The sequence below is a fragment of the Cetorhinus maximus genome, chromosome 10, assembly GCF_964194155.1.
Source record: "Cetorhinus maximus chromosome 10, sCetMax3.hap1.1, whole genome shotgun sequence".
NCBI lineage: Eukaryota > Metazoa > Chordata > Chondrichthyes > Lamniformes > Cetorhinidae > Cetorhinus > Cetorhinus maximus.
This window is the reverse complement of record NC_135888.1, coordinates 133,199,190-133,220,936: the sequence shown is the minus strand read 5'-3', so window position 1 is coordinate 133,220,936 and position 21,747 is coordinate 133,199,190. Positions and strand designations below refer to the sequence as shown.

General features: G+C 45.0%; 1 protein-coding gene across 4 annotated transcripts in view; it reads left to right on the top strand.

Annotated features, from left to right (window-relative positions):
• Positions 1 to 20,756, top strand: part of LOC144686048 (protein NDNF-like) — a 100,905-nt gene extending 80,149 nt beyond the window's left edge. For 3 of the 4 annotated variants that reach the window (XM_078551201.1, XM_078551202.1, XM_078551204.1), the window contains 3 exons: positions 8,274 to 8,502; positions 12,199 to 12,323; positions 18,017 to 20,756. In XM_078551201.1, coding sequence (XP_078407327.1) covers positions 8,274 to 8,502; positions 12,199 to 12,323; positions 18,017 to 19,380 — 1,718 coding nt within the window. In that variant the 3' untranslated portion in view covers positions 19,381 to 20,756. The remainder of the gene's footprint in view (positions 1 to 8,273; positions 8,503 to 12,198; positions 12,324 to 18,016) is intronic. The other variant, XM_078551203.1, reaches the window with a different exon arrangement.
• The last annotated feature ends 991 nt before the right edge of the window (positions 20,757 to 21,747 follow it).

Below are 21,747 nucleotides of genomic sequence, written 5' to 3'. Positions count from 1 at the left end.
GCCCAGGAGATCATAAGAACCAAGTGTTAACTAAAAGACACTTAAGCTCTATGTGAAACAATTTCTGTCAAGCTCCTTCTTAAAGGTGATATCGAAAGTCAGCAGTCACCACACAAGCTGCCAATGTATTCCAGAGGCTCACCACTCACTGGGAAAAGACTCAACGCCCAGCAGCCGGTCTATTCCTAATCTTACATAGTTTACACAAACTTAAGGGCATGAGTTCAAACCAGGACTTGTGAATTGTAGAACCGATGTCAGGAAGTTCTCCTTCACCCCAGGGGTGATCAACACTTGGAGAGGATTCCCAGGTTCAGTCGTGGAGGCAAAATCCCTCCACTCCAAACGGAGTGCAGCTGTCTAACTGAGTGAAGACTTGGAGTTTGGTGATAGCGGAGTTCGTTTCCTCTATCTTTCTCACCCCATAGGAATTGGTTCTTGCTCTTCTACAGGGAGAGGAGCTGGCTGTTTGGTGAGTATCAGGTAAGTGGCTAAGTTCTATTCTATCCCTAAGGTTTAAAATAATACACAATTTGGAGGTAAAGTTAATAAAATATATAAGAAAGCAACACAAATAAGTGATTAATACAATTAAGCAATTATTTAAAACACATTAAGGATGGCAGGACAGGTGATGTGTCAAGGCTGCAGCACGTGGGTGCTCCTGGATAATATTGTGATCCAGGGCAAACACGTCTGCAGTAAGTGCTTGCAGCTCGAGGAACTTCGCTTAGAGTCACTGAGCTGGAGGCTGAGCTGCAGACGCATCAGGAAGTGGGGAAAGTTACCTGGATGCTTTGTACCAGGGGGCAGTCACACCACTTAGGATAGGGTCTTCTGATTTGGTCAGTAGCCAGGGACAGGAGGGTGTGACTACAAGTGAGGCAGGTAAGGGGACCCAGAGGACAGGAATGTGAGCCCCTGCAACTGTCCAACAGGTTTGAGGTTCTCTTAGCTTGTCTGGATGGGAGTGGAGGCTGCAGGGTGGATGAGCAAACTGACCATGGCACTGTGGTCCAGGAAGCCATTCAAGTGGGGGGAGCAAAAGGGAATGTAGTGATAGTAGGGACAGTATAGTAAGGGGGATTGACACTGTTCTCTGTAGCAAAGAGCGAGAGTCCAGACAGCTTTGTTGCCTGCCCGGTGCCAGCATTTGGGACATCTGCTCAGGGTTGGAGATGAACTTGCAGTGGTGGGGGGAGGTGGGGGAATCCAGTGGTCATGGTCCATGTAGGTACCAATGACATAGCCAGGATGAGGAAGGAGGCTTTGCCTCAGTATACAAATTAAGAAGCAGAACCTCAAAGGTCATAATCCCTGGGTTATTACCTGACCCATGTGCAAATTGGCATTGGAAAAATAAGATTAGAGAATGAATGCATGGCGCAAAGACTGGTGTGGGTGAAGTGGGTTCCAGTTTGTGGGGCATTGGCATCAGCACTGAGGAAAGTGGGATCTGTACCTTTGGGACAATCTACACCTGAACTGTTCTGGGGCTGGTGTCCTCACAAGCTGCCTAACTAGGGAAGTAGAGGGGGTTTTAAACTGAATAGTGGGGGAAAGGGATCAAATTTGGGAAGATGTGGTAAACCAAAGAGTAGAGACAAAGCAAGAGAGATGGATATTAATATTGGAAATGATAAACAGACCATGACAGGAAGGGCTAGAGAGTACAAATCTAACAGTAAATCAACAGATAATGCTAAACGGTACAAAAATAATAAAAGGACAAAACTAAAGGCTCTGTATCTAAACGCATGTATCATTCAAAACAAAACAGATGAACTGATAACTCAAAGAGAAATAAATAAGTACGATCTGATAGCCATTCCAGAGACATGGCTACGGGATAACATTGACTGGGATATACGAGCATACAAACAAGGAGCAGGAGTAGGCCATTCAGCCCCTCGAGCCTGCTGCGCCATTTGATAAGATCATGGCTGTTCTGCTAGTAATCTGAAACCTGCATCCCGCCTACCCCCGATAACCTATCACCCCCTTGCTTACCAAGAATCCATCCACCTCTGCCTTAAAAATATTCAAAGACTCTGCTTCCACCACCTTTTCAGGAGGAGAGTTCCAAAGACTCACGGCCCTCTGAGTGAAAAAAAATAGCCTCATCTCTGTTTAAAATGGGTGACCCCTTATTTTTAAACAGTTCTAGATTCTTCCACAAGAGGAAGCATCCTCTCCACATCTACCCTGTCAAGACCCTTCAGGGTTTTATATGTTTCACCTTATATGTTTCAGGGTACATGACATTTAGAAAGGACAGGAAGTTAAGAAAAGGTGGAGGGATGGCTCTGTTAATTAATGATGGTATTACCATATTAGAGAGGGATAACCTAAGTTCAGAAAACCAGGATGTAGAAGCAGTTTGGGTTGAAATGAGGAGTGATAAAGGCAAGAAGTCACTTGTAGGCCCTCTAATTGTAACTATACAGTAGGGCAGAGCATAAAAGAAGAGATAATGAGAGCTTGCCAGAAAGGTCCAGCAATAATCATGGGGGACTTTAATCTACATATAGACTGGAAAAATCACATGGGCAAAAGGTAGCCTGGATGAGGAGTTCATAGAATGTTTCCAGGATAGTTTCTTAGAACAGCACATCCTGGAGCCAACCAGAGAGCAGGCTACACTAGACCTGGTATTGAACGATGAGATAGGATTAATTGTTAACCTCTGAGTTAAGGCACCCCTAGGTAGCAGTGATCATAATATGGTTGAATTTTTCATTCATTTTGAAGGCAAAAAGAGTGCGCCCAAGACTAGTATTTTAAACTTAAATAAGGGCAATTACGAGGGCGTGAAACAGAGCTAGCTAAAGTGAACTGGTAAATGAGGTTAAGGTAAATGAGGTCATTAGAAGTTCAGTGGCAGGCATTTAAAGAGATATTTCAGAATACACAGAATATATACATTCCAATGAGAAAGAAAAATTCCAAGGGGAGGGCCCACCATCCGTGGTTAACTAAAAAAAATTAAAGACAATATCAAACTTAAAGAAAAAGCATATAATTAGGCAAAGACCAGTGGCAGGTCAGAACAGCAAAGAATGACAAAATATAAAGGTGGATAGTAAGAGTTTCTATAGATATTTAAATAAGGAAAGAGTTAACAAAGTGAGCTTTGGTCCTATAGAGAGTGCATCTGGGGAACTGATACTGGAAAGTGGGGAGAAGGCGGATGAATTAAACGGGTATTTTGCTTCGGTCTTCACTATAGGGGACACAAGTAACAACCCGGAAATAGCTGTAAATCAGGAAATGGAAGAGAGCAAGTAACTCGGGAAAATTACAATCACCAGGGAATTGGTACTGAGCAAATTGTTGGGGCTGTGGGCTGACAAATCCCCAGGTCCAGATGGACTTCACCTTAAGATCTTGAAAGAAATGTCTAGTGAGAGAATTGATGCACTGGTTTTAATATTCCAAAATTCCCTAGATTCGGGGAAAATTAGATTAGATTGGAAAATAACAAATGTAACTCCTTTATTCAAAAAGGGAGGGAGACAGAAAGCAGGAAACTATAGGCCAGTTAGCCTAACATCTGTCATAGGGAAAATGTTAGAAGCTATTATTAAAGATGTTATGACAGGGCACTTAGAAAAATTCAAGGCAAACCGGCAGAGTCAACATGGTTTTGTGAAAGGGAAATCATGTATAACCAATTTATTGAAATTCTTTGAAGGAGTCACATGTACTGTGGATAAAGGGGAACTGGTGGATGTGCTGTACTTAGATTTCCAGAAGGCATTTGATAAAGTGCCACATCAAAGGTTATTGCGGAAAATAAAAGCTCATGATGTAGGGGTTAACATGTTGGCATGGATAGAAGATTGGCTGGCTAACAGGAAACAGAGAGTTGGCATAAATGGGTCTTTTTCTGGTTGGCAGGATGTGACGAGTGGTGTACCACAGGGATCAGTGCTGGGGCCTCAACTTTTTACAATTTATATAAATGACTTGAATGAAGGGACGCAGATGACACAAATGTAGGCAGGAAAGTAAATTATGAAGAGGATGAAAGGAGGCTATAAAATGACATAGGTAGGTTAAGTGAGTGGGCAAAGACCTGTCAAATGGAGTATAATGAGAGCAAATGTGAAATTGTCTATTTTGGCAGGAAGAATAAAAAGGAGGCTTATTACCTAAATGGTGAGAGATTGCCGAGCTCTGAGATTCAGAGCGATCTGGGTGTCCTAGTGCATGAATCACAGAAGGTTAGTATACAGGTACAGCGGGTAATTAGGAAAGCTAATAGAATGTTATCGTTTATTGTGAGGGGAATTGATTACAAAAGCAGGGAGGTTATGCTTCAGTTGTACAGGGCATTGGTGAGATCACATCTGGAGTAGTGTGTACAGTACTGGTCTCCTTATTTAAAGAAAGATGTAAATGCGTCAGAAGCAGTTCAGAGAAGGTTTACTAAACTAATACCAGGAATGGGTGGGTTGTCTTATGAGGACAGGCTGGACAGGTTTGGCTTGTGTCCATTGGAGTTTAGAAGAGTAAGAGGCGACTTAATTGAAACCTTTAAGACCCTGAGGGGTGGAGAGGATGTTTCCTATTTTGAGAGAATCTAGAACTAGGGGGTCACTGTTTAAAAATAAGGAGTCACTCACTTAAGATGGAGATGAGGAGAATATTTTTCTCTCAGAGAGTTGTGAGTCTTTGGAACTCTCGTCCTCAAAAGGCAGAGGAAGCAGAGCCTTTGAAGGTTTTTAATACTGAGCTAGATAAATTCTGGATTAACATGGGGATGAAAGGTTATCGTGGGTATGCGGGAATGTGGAGTTGAGGTTACATTCAGATCAGCCATGATCTTATTGAATGGCGGAGCAGGTTCGAGGGGCTGAGTGGCCTACTCCTGCCCCTAATTTCTACGTTTGTATGTAACCTATTAATAAACAATATAATGGAAAGTTGTCAGAAGCAGTCGTGCATAAACATGCTTTCACACTCATAGACTGGTTCAGTGGGTCCCTGAGTCAAAAGGTTGTGAGTTCAAGTTGCACTCCAGCACTCGAGTGCAGAAACAAAAGGCTGATGCTCCAGGGCAGTACTGGGGGAGTGCTGCACTGTCAAAGCTGTCATGTTTCCGATGTGCTGTTAAACAGAGGCCCTATCATCTCTCTCAGGTGGACATACAATATCCCATAGTGTGTAAAAGAAGAAAGATTTGGATTTATATAGCTTCTTTCAAAACTGCCAGATATCTCAAAGTGACTTACAGCCAATGAAGCAGTTTTGAAGTGTTGTCACTGGCCAATTAAATCACTTCTCTGCTCTTCATTGAAATAGTGCCCTGGCTTGTTTACATCCACCCGTGCAGGCAGATGAGACCTCAGTTTTCTATTTCACAGCTGAGTTCATCCTGGTATTCTGGTCAATATTTATCCCTCTTCCAACATCACAAAAGTCGTTTATCTGGTCATTGTAACGTTGGTGCTTGTGGGATTTTGCTGTGTGCAAATTGGCTGCCATGTTTCCTGAATTACAACTATGACTACACTTCAAACTACTTCATCATCTTTAACGCACATTGGGGCATTCTGTGTCTGTGGATAACGCTATATAAATGCAAAAGTTTCTTCTTTTTTTAGTACCATATGGAATCTTTCATACCCACCCTAGATGGTGTTTGTTAACTCCATAACAAGGTACTGTTGGACATAACAATGAACAATACATTTGGAATAAAGACCTAGCCCCAGTAACAGTGACTGTGCAACTACTGGATCATTATAAAAACCCAACTGATTCACGAATGTCCCGACTCAGTCTGGCCTGAATGTGAGTCCAGACCTGCGGCAGTGTGGTTGGTTCTTAATGCTTGGGTTGGTGGTGGTGTAGTGATAATGTCACTGGACTCGTAATCACGAGGCCCGGGCTAATGCTCTGGGGATATGGAATCAAATCCCATTGCGGCAGCTGGTGGAATTTAAATTCAGTTAATAAATCTGTAATTGAAAGCTAGCTTCAAGAATGGTGACAATAACAACCATCAGAACTAATGAAGAGTCATACGGACTCGAAACGTTAACTGTATTCCTCTCCGCAGATGCTGTCAGACCTGCTGAGTTTTTCCAGCTATTTTTGTTTCTGTTTCAGATTTCCAGCATCCGCAGTATTTTGCTTTTATATTACAATAACAACTATCATTGATTGTTGTAAAAACCCATCTTGTTCACTAATATCCTTTAGGGAAGGAAATCTGCCATCCTTACCTTGCCTGGCCTACATGTGACTCCAGGTCCACAGCAATGTGGTTGACGCTTGACTGCCCTTTGAAATGGCCTAGCAAGCCACTCAGTTCAAGGGCAATTAGGGATGGGCAACAAATGCTGGTCTTGCCAGAGACGCCCTCATCCCCAGAAACAAATATCTTCACATTTACGTAGAAGAATAGGAACATGGGACATAGGCAAATAGGCACATAGGAGCCAGGAATATAGGCATAGGTAATTCAGCCCTCCTGTTCTGTCATTCAATTAAATTGACCTGAAACATTGGCTGAAATTTGCCCAGTTGTGTTGTGATCCCGACATCGGGACCCATATGCAGGTCCCATGTCCGTGCTTGCTGGCATCACCCACCAGTTCAACTTTAAAGGATGTGGCCAATTAAGAGGCCGCCCCTGTGTCCACTTTTGGAGGGTTCCCAAGGCGGGAGGCCCAATCAGAGGGCCGTAAGCCCCACAAGGAAAGGTGGGCACTGCTGAGGCAGAAAGGAGAGCACAAGGACGCCTCAACGCGGAGGTGATCTCGGACACCTTCTGTAAATTTGAGAATGAAGAGGCCCGGTGAATTATTAGTTCCTCTCATGCCTCACTGCATAAACGTGGTGCAAAAGCGGGCCCTAGAGACAAGGTAAAGCCTGAGTTTGATCCCCACGTTCACTTATCTTAATCATGGTGTAAGAAAGCAGTGGGGTGTTTTTAAAGATAATTTTGGTTTGTGTGTAGGGGGTGGAATCTCAAATTTTGCTGATGATACAAGAGTGGAGATCTTGCCAGGCAGATAATGTCTTCAGGCAGCCACAGGCAGTTTAGTGGAACGCACGAATGGAAAAGCAGGCAAGCTGCAGGTATAGTTTATTGTGGATAGGTATGAGGGAGTACATTCTGGGAGGGAAAAAAAATCAGGGAATGGGAATGCACACTATGGTGTTTAATGCTTCGGATATATGCAGAGATGATACACCAGCGTTGATGCGTGTAAAAGGAGTTTTATTCAATGCTTTAAAATGTCTGCTCTACAGCAGTTTGGCACAGTCCGGTTTCTTTTTCTAAGTGACCACACCCAGGCTTAATGAATCATATACAGTGAGCAGTCAACAGGCACACATAATCAAACACTGAACAATTGAACACTACATAGACTTAATGGGACGATAGTGCAGGATGTTGAAAAAACAGAGACCCATAGGTTAAAATGCTTAATTCCCTGACAGTTTGAATGCAGGAAAATATATGCCTTGAAATATTTTAGAGTTTTATAAATAGGGGCATTGAGTACTTGAATAATAATAACATGTTTGTACAAAATATCAAAGGTTTGGTGAAAGGTGTAGGCTTTAAGCAAAGATATAGAGGGAGAGAGAGAGGGAGAGAGAGAGAGAGATGAAGATGTTCAGGAATGGAATTTCAGAGCTAAGAGCTCAAGCAGCTAAAAGCATGGCCATCGAAGACAAAGTGATTAAAATCACCTTCCAAATCCATGAACGCTACCATCTAGAAGGACAAGGGCAGCAGATAGATGGGAACACCACCACCTGGAAGTTCCCCTCCAGGTCACTCACCATCCTGACTAGGAAATATATCACCGTTCCTTCACTGTCACTGGCCAAAACCCTGGAGCTCCCTCCCTAACAGCACTGTGGGTGTACCTACACCACATGGACTGCAGCGGTTCAAGGTGGCAGCTCACCACCACCTTCTCAAGGGCAATTAGGGATGGGAAATCAAGGCTGGCCCAGCCAGCGATGCCCACATCCCGTGAAAGAATAAAAGAAATTGGGGGATGTCCAACAGGCTAGAATTGGAGGAGCGCAGCGATCTTGGATAGTTAAAGGGCTGGAGGAGACGACAGGGATCGAGGGAGGTGAGGCCTTGAAGGCATTTGAACAGGAGGGTGAGAATGTTAAAGTCAGTGGTGCCTCAGCAAGGCAGAAGCCAAAATCGTTGATAAAATATAGCAGGCCTGTGTATATTTTCTTGGTAAAAGAATTGAAGTGACTATGCCTGATTTGCCTTTTTGTTGTTAAAGAAGATCCAGCTATGAAGAGGAGTGTGTGGAGTGAGTGGCTGCCTCCAACCCACAGGAACTTTCCCTATCTGCTGCTTATCCTCAGCCTCGCCTGCTCAGCACAGAAGTTACCAGGAAGAGATCTGCACCTCGTACCAGCTCTTTACAATCAGCTTACACCCCAGGACCTGACATCCATGCCAGATGGAACTGAAATCACTGGGTTCCTCATAAAAGATACGCCAAAGAGGTACCTAAGACTGTTGCTGTTCCAGACTGACCCTTGGGATGGCGGGATTGTCCTATGAGCAGCGATTGAGGAGACTGGGCCTGTTCTCTCTGGAGTTTAGAAGAATGAGAGGCAACCTCATTGAAACTTACAAAATTCATACGGGGCTCGACAGGGTAGGAGCAGGGAAGATGTTTCCTCCGGCTGGGGGTCTAGAACCAGGGAACATAGTCTCAGAATAAGGGGCAGGTAATTTGAGATTGCAATGAGGAGGAGTTTCTTCACTCACAGGTTGGTGATTCTTTGGACTTCTCTATCCCAGAGTTCATGGAGGTTCAGTCTTTGAGTATTTTCAAAACAGAGATTGATAGATTTCTAGATATTAAAGACATCGAGGGATATGGGGATAGTGCCGAAAATGCCATGGTTGAATTGAATGGCGGAGAAAAGATGGGAAAGGAGGAAAAGGAGGAGGGTGGCGGTATTGGTTGAGGAGAGCATTGCAGTGTTGGAGAAAGAGGATGTCCCAGAGGGTTCAAGGGCAGAAACAATTTGGTTATAGCTAAGGAACAAAAAAGGGTACAATTACATTGCTTAGTGTAGTCTATAGACCGTCAACTAATGGGAAGGATGTAGAGGAACAAATCTGCAGGGAAATTACAGTAAGATGCAAGCATTATAGAGTAGTTATAATGGGGGACTTTAATTACCCGAATGTAGACTGGGACAGCGGTAGTGTAAAGGGCGGAGAGGAGCAAAAGTTCCTAGATTGTGTTCAGGAGAATTTTCGACAGCAGTATGTGTCCTGCCCAAAGAGAAAGGAGGCACTGTTGGCCCTGGTTCTTGGAAATGAGATGGGCCAAGTAGATCAAATGTCAGTGGGGAATATTTAGGAGATAGTTATCATTGTATTGTGAGGTTTAGGGTGACAGTAGAAGAGGAAATTGGGAAATCCAGAGTGAGAATAATTAACTGGGGGAGGAGCCGACTTCAATGAGGCAAGAACGGAGCTGGGCCGGATAGACTGGGACCAAAGTTTGGCAGGAAAAACTGCAACTGAACAATGGGCTACCTTCAAAGAAGAAATGGTTCAGGAACAGTCAAAGTATATTCCCTCAAATGGAAAAGGTAGGGCAACTAAATCCAGAGCTCTCCTGGATTGAAAAGGAGATAGCAATTAAGATAAAGAAGAAAAAGTGTGCTTATGACAGGTGTCAGGTAGAAAATACAACTGAGAACCAAGTAGAATACAGACGATTCAAAAGTGGGGTGAAAAAGCAAATAAGAGAAGCAAAGAGGGGTTATGAGAAAAGACTGGAAGCCAACATAAAGGGGAATCCCAAAGTCTGCTATAGGCACATAAATAATAAAAGAATGGTAAAAAGAGGGGTAGGGCCGATTAGGGACCAAAAAGATGATTCACACATGGAGACAGGGGGCATGTCTGAGGTGTTAAACGAATACTTTCCCTATGTCTTTACCAAGGAAGCAGATACTACCCAGGTCATGGTGACAGAGGAGGAAACTCTGTCACTAGAAGGTTTCAAAATTGATAAGGAGGAAGTGTTGGATAAACTATCGGTACTTAAAGTTGATAAGGCACCGGGACCGGATGAGATGCATCCAAGGATATTGAAGGAAGTGAGAGTGGAAATTGCAGGGGCACTGGCTATAATTTGTCAATCTTCCCTAGGCTCAGGGGAAGTGCCAGAGGGCTGGAGAATTGCAAACATTACGCCCTTGTTCAAAAATGTTTGTAAGGATAAGCCCAGCAAAACCAACAGACCAGTCAGTTTAACTTCAGTGGTGGAGAAGCTTCCAGAAACAATTATTCGGGATAAAATTAGTAGTCATGGAAAATGTGGGTTAATTAGGAAGAGCCAGCATGGATTTCTAAAGGTACAAATCATGTTTAACTAACTTGCTGGAGTTTTTTGAAGAGGTAACAGAGGGGTTGACGGAGGTAATGCTGTTGATGTGGTGTACGTGGACTTTCAATAGGCATTTGATACAGTGCCACACAACAGACTTGTGAGGAAAGTTATAGTTCATGGAATAAAAAGGACAGTAGCATCATCGATACAAAATTGGCTGAGGAATAGGAAACGGAGGATAATGGTCAATGGATATTTTTTGGGCTGGAGGAAGGTTTGTAGTGGAGTTCCCCAAGGTTCGGTATTGGGACCCTTGCTTTTGCTGATATATATTAATGATCTAGATCTTGGTGCCCTGGGGACAATTTCAAAGTTTGCAGATGATACAAAACTTGGAAGCATTGTGAACTGTGAGGAGGACAGTGTAGAACTTCAAAAGGACATAGACTAAGTTGGTGGAGTGAGCAGATAGGTGGCAGATGAAGTTCAACGAGCCTTATTAATAGGGGTATTGAGTGTAAGAGCAAGGTGGCTATGCTGAGTTTATCTAAGTTAGTTAGACCTCAGTTGGAATATTGTGTACAGCTCTGGGCGCCACATTATAGGAAGGATGTGAATGCATTGGAGAGAATGCAGAAGAGGTTTACAAGAATGGTTCCAGGGATGAGAAACTTCAGTTATGAAGTTAGATTGGGATAGTTCTCCTTAGAGAGGAGAAGTATAGAGGAGATTTGATAGAGGTGTTCAAAATCATGAGGGACTGGACAGAATAGATCAGGAGAAACTGTTCCTGCTCGTAAAAGGATTGAGAACGAGAGGGCACAGATTTAAAGTGATTTGCCAAAGAAGCAAATGTGACCTGAAGAAAAAACCTTTTCACACAGTGAACCTCCCTCCAGTCTGAGTCGGGAATGCACTGCCTGGATGCAGGTTCAATCGAGGCATTCAAGAGGGTATTGGATGAATATTTGAATAGAAAAATGTTCTAACAGCTAGAACAATTTCTTACAGTATTGCTATCCAATAGAATTTGTTGACTAGGTTCTACAGAGACACTGTTTGAGTGACAGAAACTAACTGAATAGAAAACACCTCACGTACAACACATGTAAATGTACCACATAACTGGACATTTAAGTTACAAGTATCCAGCCTCCTGCTCTTTTAACAAAGTTTGGAGTTTGGGATTCTGACTTGAGTTTATCAGGTACAGCCTGCAGTATCCATTCAGGCCCATTGTCCATGATCTATTCTTCAGAACCTCACCACCCTCCATCCAGATACCACCCCCCATGTATCCCTGCAGACTTACCCACCTCCCTCTCCCCTCAGAACCTTCACACTCTCCATTCAGACCCCTGCCCTCGCTCTCCTCCCAGACCCTCCCCCACTCTCCACACAGCTCCCTCCCCCACTCTCCTCCCAGAACCCCCCACTCTCCCTCTACATTGTCCCCACTCCCCTCCCAGATCCTACCCCCCCACTCTCCTCACAGACCCACTCCCCCACTCTCCCTCCGCACCCTCCCCCACTCTCCTCACAGACCCTCCCCACTCTCTCTCCACACGCTTCCCACCCTCCTCCCAGACCCCTGTCCATTGTCCTTCCGGCTTCCTTCCCATTCCCCCTCAAGACCCTCCCCCACTCTCCTCCCAGACCCTCCCCTACTCTGCTCACAATCTGGAGATGTTCTGCGAGACTTAGGTCAGTTTTAAATATGTCAGTAATCACCATGGCCGGCTAGACTCCAAGCACGGGGCTTATCCAAATATAGTGAGGGTGCTGACTGGGTGTCGGGAAAAGATCATTCCTTTCCTACTTAATGTTGTTTTGTTCCTTATAGATACTACTTCGTAGTGGAGGAGGACAACACCCCTGTCACTGTGAGGATCACTCCATGTGAGGCACCTTTACAATGGACCCTCACACTTCAGGAGCTTGAGAGTGAGTCCAGTGGAGATGGATCAGGTGAGAGAAAGACCATTGGCAGCTGAATTTGTACCTCCCTATCTCTGTAATCTCTTCCAGGCCCTACAAATCTTTGTGCTCCTCCAATGTTGCTCCTCCAATCCCTGATTTTCAACTTTCCACCTCTGGGAGCTGAGTATTCAGCTGCCTGGGCCCTAAGCTCGGGAATTTCCTCCCGAACCCTCTCCACCTTTCCAACTCGCTTTGCTCCTTGAAGACCCAACCTATCTCTCTGACCAAGCTTTTGGTCACCTCACATCACCTGGTGGCTCGGTGTCAAACTTTGTTTGATAACCATGCCTGTGGCAAATTGCTTGGGCCTTTGCGACACTAAAGGTGGGTATATAAATGCAAGTTGTTGTTGATGTATTAGATCAATTTGCCAACACTCAACGTGATTCATGTGATGTCCTTGGGTCAGGCATCAGCTTAATGAAGCCATGAACAAGTGATTTTTCATTTCACAAATCCATTCAGTCCCTACACTAGCTCATGTATTCCTCAAGAGAGTGTCAGCCATGCCTCAGTGGGTAACAGCCTCTTGTCTCCCGGTTAGAAGATTGCAGGTTTCAGTTCCACTCCAGAGACATGAGAACAAAATCTGGACTGACTCTCCCACCAGGACTTAAGGAACATCTTACAGGGGGTGCGGGTTGAGAGGAGAGGTTTAAGGAGGCAATTCCAGGAGTGCAGATAACAAGGCCAAAGGTGAGGGTTTCAGCAGTGGATGAGCTGATACAGAGGCAATGTTACGCTGGTGGAAGTTTTGGGAACAAAGTTGGCGGGAAACGATTTACATTCGGGTCCGTTCAAAACTGGCACTTTCACTGCCAAACTGAATTGTTTTCTAGGTTAGTGCATTGGGATTGACTGAGTGACACTGGGAATGAATGGTATCTCGACTCAGTGACACTGGGATTGAGTGACACTGGACCGAGTGACACTGGACTAAGTGACGCTAGACTGAGTGGCACTGGGACTAAGTGACACTGGACTGAGTGGCACTGGGACTAAGTGACACTGGACTGAGCGGCACTGGGACCGAGTGACACTGGACCAAGTGACACTGGACTGAGTGGCACTGGGACTAAGTGACATTGGACTGAGTGGCACTGGGACTAAGTGACACTAGACTGAGTGGCACTGGGACTAAGTGACACTGGGACTGAGTGGCACTGGGACTAAGTGACATTGGGACTGAGTGGCACTGGGACTGAGTGACACTGGGACTAAGTGACACTGGGACTGAGTGGCACTGGGACTAAGTGACACTGGACTGAGTGGCACTGGGACTGAGTGACACTGGGACTGAGTGGCACTGGGACTAAGTGACACTGGACTGAGTGGCACTTTGACTGAGTGACACTGGGACTGAGTGACACTGGGACCGAGTGGCACTGGGACCAAGTAGCATTGGGACTGAGTGACACCGGGACTGAGTGGCACTGGGACTGAGTGGCACTGGGACTAAGTGACACTGGGACTGAGTAGCACTGGGACTGAGTGACACTGGGACTGAGTAGCACTGGGACTGAGTGACACTGGGACTGAGAGTGTAGGGCACAGAGTGAGCATAAAAGGAGTGCTTTGTAAATATTATGAGCCTCTTTTCATATAATACTATCCTTAGCCTCCTTAGTAAGCCACAATTGGACCTTTCTTGCTGAATTTTTGTTTCTCAACAGAATCTATTTTAGTTGAATGTTTTGATTTGTTTCTTAAAATGCTTCCCACTGTTTATTTAATGACATATCTTTTAGTCCAATTACCCAATCAACCTTAGACATCTCGTCCACTCATAGCTATGTAATTGGCTTTGTTTAAGTTTAAGATTCTCATTCGTGATTGGGGTATGTCGCTTTCAAACTTAATGTGGAATTCAATTGTATTATGAATTCTCTACCTCAGAGGGTTGTGGATGCTCCATCCTTGAATATATTAAGGTCGAGATAGACAGATGTTTGGTCTCTCAGAAAATCAAGGGATCTGGGGAATGGGCAGAAATGTGAAAATCAGTCATGACATTGAATGGTGGACCAGGGTTGAGGGGCTGAAGGGTCTACCCCTGCTTCTATTTATGTTTTTATATTATTATGATTGAATGACACTAGGACTAAGTGACACTGGGGCTAAGTTACATCGGGAATGAGTGACACTAAGATTGAGTGACACTGGGAATATGTGACACTGGGAATGAGTGACACTGGGAGTGAGTGACACTGGGAATGAGTGACACTGGGAATGAGTGACATTGGGAATGAGTGACATTGGGAATGAGTGACACTGGGATTGAGTGACATTGGGAATGAGTGACATTGGGAATGAGTGACACTAGGAGTGAGTGACACTAGGAGCGATTGACACTGGAAATATGTGAACTGGGAGTGAGTGACACTGGGAATGAGTGACACAGGGATTGGGATTTTCCGGTCCCAGCCGTTGTTGGGTTCTTCTGGTCCCACTGAAAGTCAATGGACTTTTGGCTGACCCACCGCATCCGCTGTGGCCGGTGCCACCACGGCAGGGCTGGGAAATCCTGTCCTGGGAGTGAGTAATACTAGAAATAAGTGACACTGGGATTGAGTGATACTGGGATTGGGTGACACTGGAAATAAGTGACACTGAGATGGAGTGACACTGGGATTGGGTGACACTGGGAGTGAGTGACACTGGGACCTAGTGACACAGGGACCTAGTGACACTGGGATTGAGTGACACTGGAAGTGAGTGACACTGGAAGTGAGTGACACTGAGATTGAGTGACACTGGAAGTGAATGACACTGGGACCTAGTGACACTGTGATTGAGTGACACTGGAAGTGAGTGACACTGGAAGTGAGTGACACTGGGACCTGATGACACTGGGACTGAGTGACATTGGAAGTGAGTGACACTGGGGCCTGGTGACACTGGGATTGGGTGACACTGGGAATGAGTGACACTGGAAGTGAATGACACTGGGATTGGGTGACACTGGAAGTGAGTGACACTGGGAGTGAGTGACACTGGGGCCTAGTGACACTGGGATTGGGTGACACTGGAAGTGAGTGACACTGAGAGTGAGTGACATTGTTAGGGCAATCGGATTGAATGAAACAATTAGTGGAGCAGAGGTTTCAGGATGACAGTTGAATTGCTGAAGAAACACAGATGTCCATGTTCAGTTTATACCAATTACACAGAAATATGTCATTTACATTGTTTATTTGACAGCTTTTTGAAAGCCTGATTTCTTTTGTAACTACTCAGAATCTGGAACCTTCCCTCATGCCCAACTCTACATCAACAGCTTGGAATGCTAGAGTTCACAATCTGCAATAGCGTTAAAAATGCAAAAACAAGGATTTAAATCATTACCTTGTGCCCACATCAAAGCAGAAAGGGTGAGATTTCCACACTGACTTCAAAGAGTAGAGAACAAGAGACAAACATGCAAACCTACATTCTTCTGCTCGAACACAAAGAGAGATTTCCAACCTCATGTGAGGATCAAACTGATTGTGATTAATTGCTTGATGAGACTTTAATCTTTTGTATCCCATTTAATCGGTATCTCCTCGCATTGAAATCTCTCAGTGAGGTCTAAGGTTTGAGTGCAGCAGTTAGGAGGCATTTAATAGTGGAGACACCATAATCCACCTATGACTTGCAATGTCAAAAGGATGCTATGGCAACCAGGTAACAAAAACGCACCTGCTAAGCACTATTTTTGTCCAGTAGAGCCTCTTTTATCATCTTTAGCTCAATTCCAATAGAGGTGTCAAGTTGCATTAAAGTACAAAAAGTAATTAAAGGAATATTATCATTCTTGTTTCAACAAAGACCATGCATCTGCTTAAACAGTTGATTGATGTGGATATTCCTTGTCCTGGTAAAGCGTCTGTATCGTTGAATTGATTTGAGTTGACATCAGGCAGTCTAATGAACAAGGAGCGGCATGAGCAGCCTGCAGTGGCTTAAGGCTTGCATCTTGCCTCAGTGAGTAGCAAGCATTCTCATCTCTGAGTCAGAACGCCATGGGTTCAAGACCCACCTCAGTGGCTTCAAATCCTTCAAGGATGGACCATTTGGCCCATCGTACCTGTGCCAGTTCTTTGAAAGAGCTGTATGATTTAGTCCCAAAACCCTGCTAATTAGTTTTCTTCGAGTCTGTCCAATTGCCTGTTGAAAGTTCTTATGGAATCTGCTTTCACAATCCTTTCAGGGAGTGTATTTGAGATGGGAAGAAGCCTCTGGGTGATGAAGTCTTGCCTCAATTCTCTTCTAGTTCTGTCCCCTCCTGTTACCGATCTATTTGACAGATGTAACAGTTTCTCCCCTATTAATCTATCAAAACCCCTCGTAATTTTGAACACCTCTGTTAAATCTTCTAGGAACCTTCTCTAACTTTAAGAAGAGCCCAGCTTCTCTAATATGAAAGCAAATTGTTCTTTCCCCCATTAGTTCCTTAACTTAGTGTTCGAATTTAGTAATTACCGGGATGATAATTAGTCTTTACCAGAATGAATATGAGGATTAAGATACGCGTTGAGATTACTCAAACACTCAAACTAGGGCCATCTTCCCTGAAATTTAGAAGTTTAAGGGTGATTTGATCTAAGTTTTCACGATATTAAGGGGAATTGATAGGGTCTTTCAAGAGAAATTATTTCTGCTGGTTGGGAGTCTAGGACTAGGGAGCAGAGTCTAAAAATTAGAGCCAGACCTTTCTGGAGTCAAATTCGGAAACTCTTCCACACGCAAAGGGCAGAATAATATGGGGGCGCGGCTGGCACAACCCCCTGCCCGTGGAAACCACATAGGCGTGGAGCCGACACACTCCATTCCCACCTGCAACGCCCCCTCCCCATCCCCAGCCCTCCCCCGCAGCCATAAAGCACTGTAGGGTCGACCAACAATTGCCGAGTGAGATTTTCACCCCTCATTGAGGTGGAAGTCCAGCCCTCTGGAGCTGCCGGCCAATCGGATTGGCTATGAGTCATCTGGGATCGTCATTGTAATTGTCCATCGACTGGAATAGAACAAGTTACACCTGGACCCAGGCGATTCATCCTGTGGATTAGAGTGTGGTGCTAATGAAGCCAAAGTTGCAGGTTCAATCGCGATATTATTTACGAGAATCCGCAGACATAGAGAAAGGATGGGAACGTGGAGTTGAGGTAGAACATTGGCCATGGTCTTATTGAATGATAGGGAGGGCTCGTGAGGCTATACGGCCTACACCTGCTCCTACTTCATACATCAGGAAGATTTGAATTTCTATAGCACCTTTCACAGTGACAGGACATCCTCAATTGCTTTCCAACCAATGAAGTACTTCTGAAGTTGTAATCCAGGAAACACAACAGACAATTTGCGCACAGCAAGCTCCCACAGGATATAATATGACGATGACTAGATGTAAGTGGAGAAGTATGTACTGTCCAGTGCACCATGAAGAACTCCCTTGATCTTCTTTGAAACAGCATCACAGGATCTTTTACACCAACCAGAGAGAGCACACAAGGGTTCAGTTTAACATCTCATCCAAATGATGAGTCCCCTCCAACAGTGCAGCACCCCCTCAGTACGTGGAGCGGCCAGTTGAGATTTTTGTGGTCAGATCTGGTAGTGGGGCTTGATAACCTTCAGAATCAGAGGCAAGAGCCACAAGTGACATATTCTTTTAGCCTTTTTATTTCTTCTTTTGACAGGTGAATTGGAGCCTTTTAACCCACAGAAGGACCCCAAGGTCACTGTTCATGGACAAAGTGTGGAGCTGTTTTATTATCAAGGTAACGATGTTGAGTCTTACGCCATTGCTGATAGTCCAGCCGGCATCTACAGACTGGAACTGGTGCCGATTGAGAAGGACACTATTTTCAATGCCTACGCCACAACCACCCCTGAATCTGATCAGCCGTACCCCAAACTGCCCAGTGACTCCCGGCTGGGCCTGACATTTGTGGGACGCACTAGCGTTTCCCTCGTGTGGAAAGCAAGCCCAGCCATCTCTCAGTTCCGCCAACCCGCTGAGTACTGTGTGGTCGTTAATAAGGAGCACAACTACAAAAGCCTGTGTGCTGTTGAGGCTAAGCTTAACGAGGGCAACCTTTCCAAAAAAGTGCGGTGGTCGGAGTTGGATTGGGGTCTGTCAAAGTCTCCGCGCCTTGACGATGCGGTCAATCACCCGACTGTTGGACGTTGGTCTACGAAACCTTCAGCTGGACACCCGGCAGGTATTCAGAAAACCTGCACCGGGACCAAAAACGTGTTCACCGTGTCTCGGCTAAAACCAGGCACCCAGTACTACTTTGATGTTTTCGTTTCGAACCTCCTGACCAACGTGAGCTCGGTCTATGTCGGGACGTTCGCTAAGACCAAGGATGAGGTGAAGCAAAAAGTGCAGGAGCTGAAAGGCGGAAGGGTGACAGAAGTTTTTATCAAGCGTGGGGGTACCAAGTCCTTGCAGTTCAAGCCGGTTTCCTCTCACCGCTCGGTGATGGTCTCTCTTCAGTCCTGCTACCACATGGCCCATGTCCAGGTCAGGCAGAACAGGAAGCTAGTGACATCCCAGAGGGTGGAGGGAGTCAAACATTTCCAACTCATTGGCAAGCCTAAAGCCAGGTACCTGCTCCGTCTAAGAGCTGGCAAAGGCAGGAAGGCCTTGCTGAAAGTTCATGTAACGACTCACCCCAACAAGCAGCCCTTCCCAACCCTCCCCCGTGACACAAGACTCAAAGTGTTCAACCGACTGCGCGCCTGCACTTCCTTGACTGTCGCCTGGCTTGCCACACAGGAAATGAACAAATATTGTGTCTACCGAAAGCTGGTGATGGGCAAGGGGAAACCCAAAGAACCACAAAACCATTGCCTCGACCCAACAACAAGGAGCAAGGCGGAGAAGGTGAGCTGCCAATATTTCCGTGGCCTAAGCCTTCGGAAGGCAGTGATGACAGAACGCATCGAGGGCCTGGAACCTGGGAAAACCTACCAGCTCGATGTCTATGTGATTGGCCAAGGGAGGCATTCGGTTAAGTACCAGAGCAAGATAGTTAGAACAAGGAAGACATGTTGAAGCATGAGGAAGTCTTCACCTCTGCACCTCCCCCACTCTTCTCTTCCTCCAAGAATTTCAAACCCCAAACTTGGGGGGCCGGTGGGCTGGATGGGGGCAGGCACCTGGCCTCCTACTTATTTTGTCTTCTCTCCTGCTCTCTTCAATGACCTCTCGCCTTGGGTTATGCCACCTAAGGATCCTCTGGTCGGGAAAAGAGAGACAGATATCGCGGCACAATTGTGAAGTTAGCTCAGAAGATGACGGGAACCATCCCTCTCACTCACGCAAAGCAGAGAAACCTCAACAAGCGCAGTGTTCCCAAGGAGGTGTGTTTAACAGTTGCCTAATTCACTTTGTAAAGTGTTTACAGAAAATAAATAGGCTGTGCAATTAATTTAAAAGGACCATATTTTGGCGTTGTGTACAATGTGAGTTGACATTTTATTGTGAACCTTACTCATTTTTTTGCTTATCTTTGGATCTGGTTCACCATCTCGACCACGGCCTTCCCAATAATAAATCAACTGTTTTTTCATTTGGACTGAGATGTGAGGTTATTCTTCACTTCTTGTCTCTAATTGTCAGAACTGAGGGGTTACACCTGTCAGGAAAGATTGAACAGACTGAGGTTCTTTTCTCTAGAAAAAAGACCAAGAGGTGACCTGATAGGGATCTTTAAACTAAGGAGACGTACAGAGGATATTTTCACTTATGGGGGGCGGGGGAGACCAAAACTAGGGATCCATTAATATTAGACAGTCACTAATAAATCCAATAGACAATTCAGGAGGAACTTCTTTACCCAGAGAGTGTTGACAATGAGGGAATGGTTGAGGCGAATTGTGTAGATGTATGTAATGGGAAGCCAGATAAACACAGCTCCATTTACCAGCCTTGGTTCCATATCTCTTCATATCCTCTCAGTCAACAAGAGTCTATCACCCTCAGTCCTGGAAGCTCCAACTGAACCCCAATATCCACAGCCTGCCAGGGGTGGGGTGTTGGGGGGGCGGAGTTCCAGGTTTTTACTCCCCTTTGTGTGAAGAATTGTTTCCTAATATCACCTCTGATGGGCCTGGGCTCCCCCCAACTAGAGGAAATATTTTCGCTCTATGTACTGTGTCAAATCCTTCAATCATCTTAAACACCTCAATTAGATCGCCCCTAAATCTTCCATAAGGGAATACAAGTCTTCCCTCATACTTAAACCCATTATCATTTTGGTGAATCTACACCACATCCCCTCCATGGCCAATATAACCTTCCTCAGGTGCAGGGCCCAGAACTGAATGCAGTTACTCCTGATGGGGGGGTCTGACCAAGGTTAACTAAAGCATCACTTCCTCACTTCTGTAGGCATTTTGTGGACTGATGGTCTATTTAAATAAAATATTTTGCTGTACCATGTGCTGTGTTGATGATTGTGTCTGTAATTACCTGTGATGATCAGTTTTTCCAGCATTTTCTGTTTTTATTTCAGATTTCCAGCATCCGCAGTATTTTGCTTTTACCTGTATGAACCTCTTTTGAATAGAGAAGAAACCTGTAGACCTAAGCTATACTGCCAGCATTACTCTCTGGTCAGGGGACATATCCAGCTCTGCTCATTAGTGTTGACACACCGGTTTAAAGAATAGAAAAAAGTTGCTTTTCTATAGCAGAACTTGCCAAAACTAGTGCAAGCCCCTTGCTGAAGTTTAGTCACTGTTGTAATGTAGGAAGCGCAGCAAATAATTTGCGCACAGCAAGATCCCAAAAACAGCAATGTGACAATGACCAGTCTGTTTCAGTGATGATGATTGAGGGATAAATATTGGCTGGGACATTGGGGATATCTACCCTGCTCTTCTTTGAAATGATGCCATGGGATCTTTCGCACCCACTGAGAGGGCAGACGGTTCAACCATTTGTCTGAAAGACAGCACCTCTGACAGTGCAGCAATTCCCTCAGTACTGCACTTCTCACTCAGGGATGAGAGATGAAGCAAAAGTCAAACTGATTTTGCTTATATCAATGAGGCTGGATTCTGTGGTTTTCCGTCACTCCTCCCTTGGATCTCTTAGCAGAGGCCTGGAGAAGGATTAACGGGTCGATGTGGAGATGGCACAGGCACATTTTCCTGTTATCCGGTGTCAGGGGGGAGATCAACCCCCTCTTGGAGGGACTTTCTCCAGATTGAAATCAGTGGTGTGACAGTTTTGATCCGTTCATTTCTTTAGCACCTTTCACAGCTTCAGGCCATCCCAAGGTGCTTTATAGCCAACGAGGAACTATTTTTTGAAGTTTCACGATTGTTGCAATGTAGGAGTTGCAGCCGCCACGTTGTGCACAGCAAGATTCCACAACCAACAATGGGATAAATGACTAGAGAAACTATTTTTCAT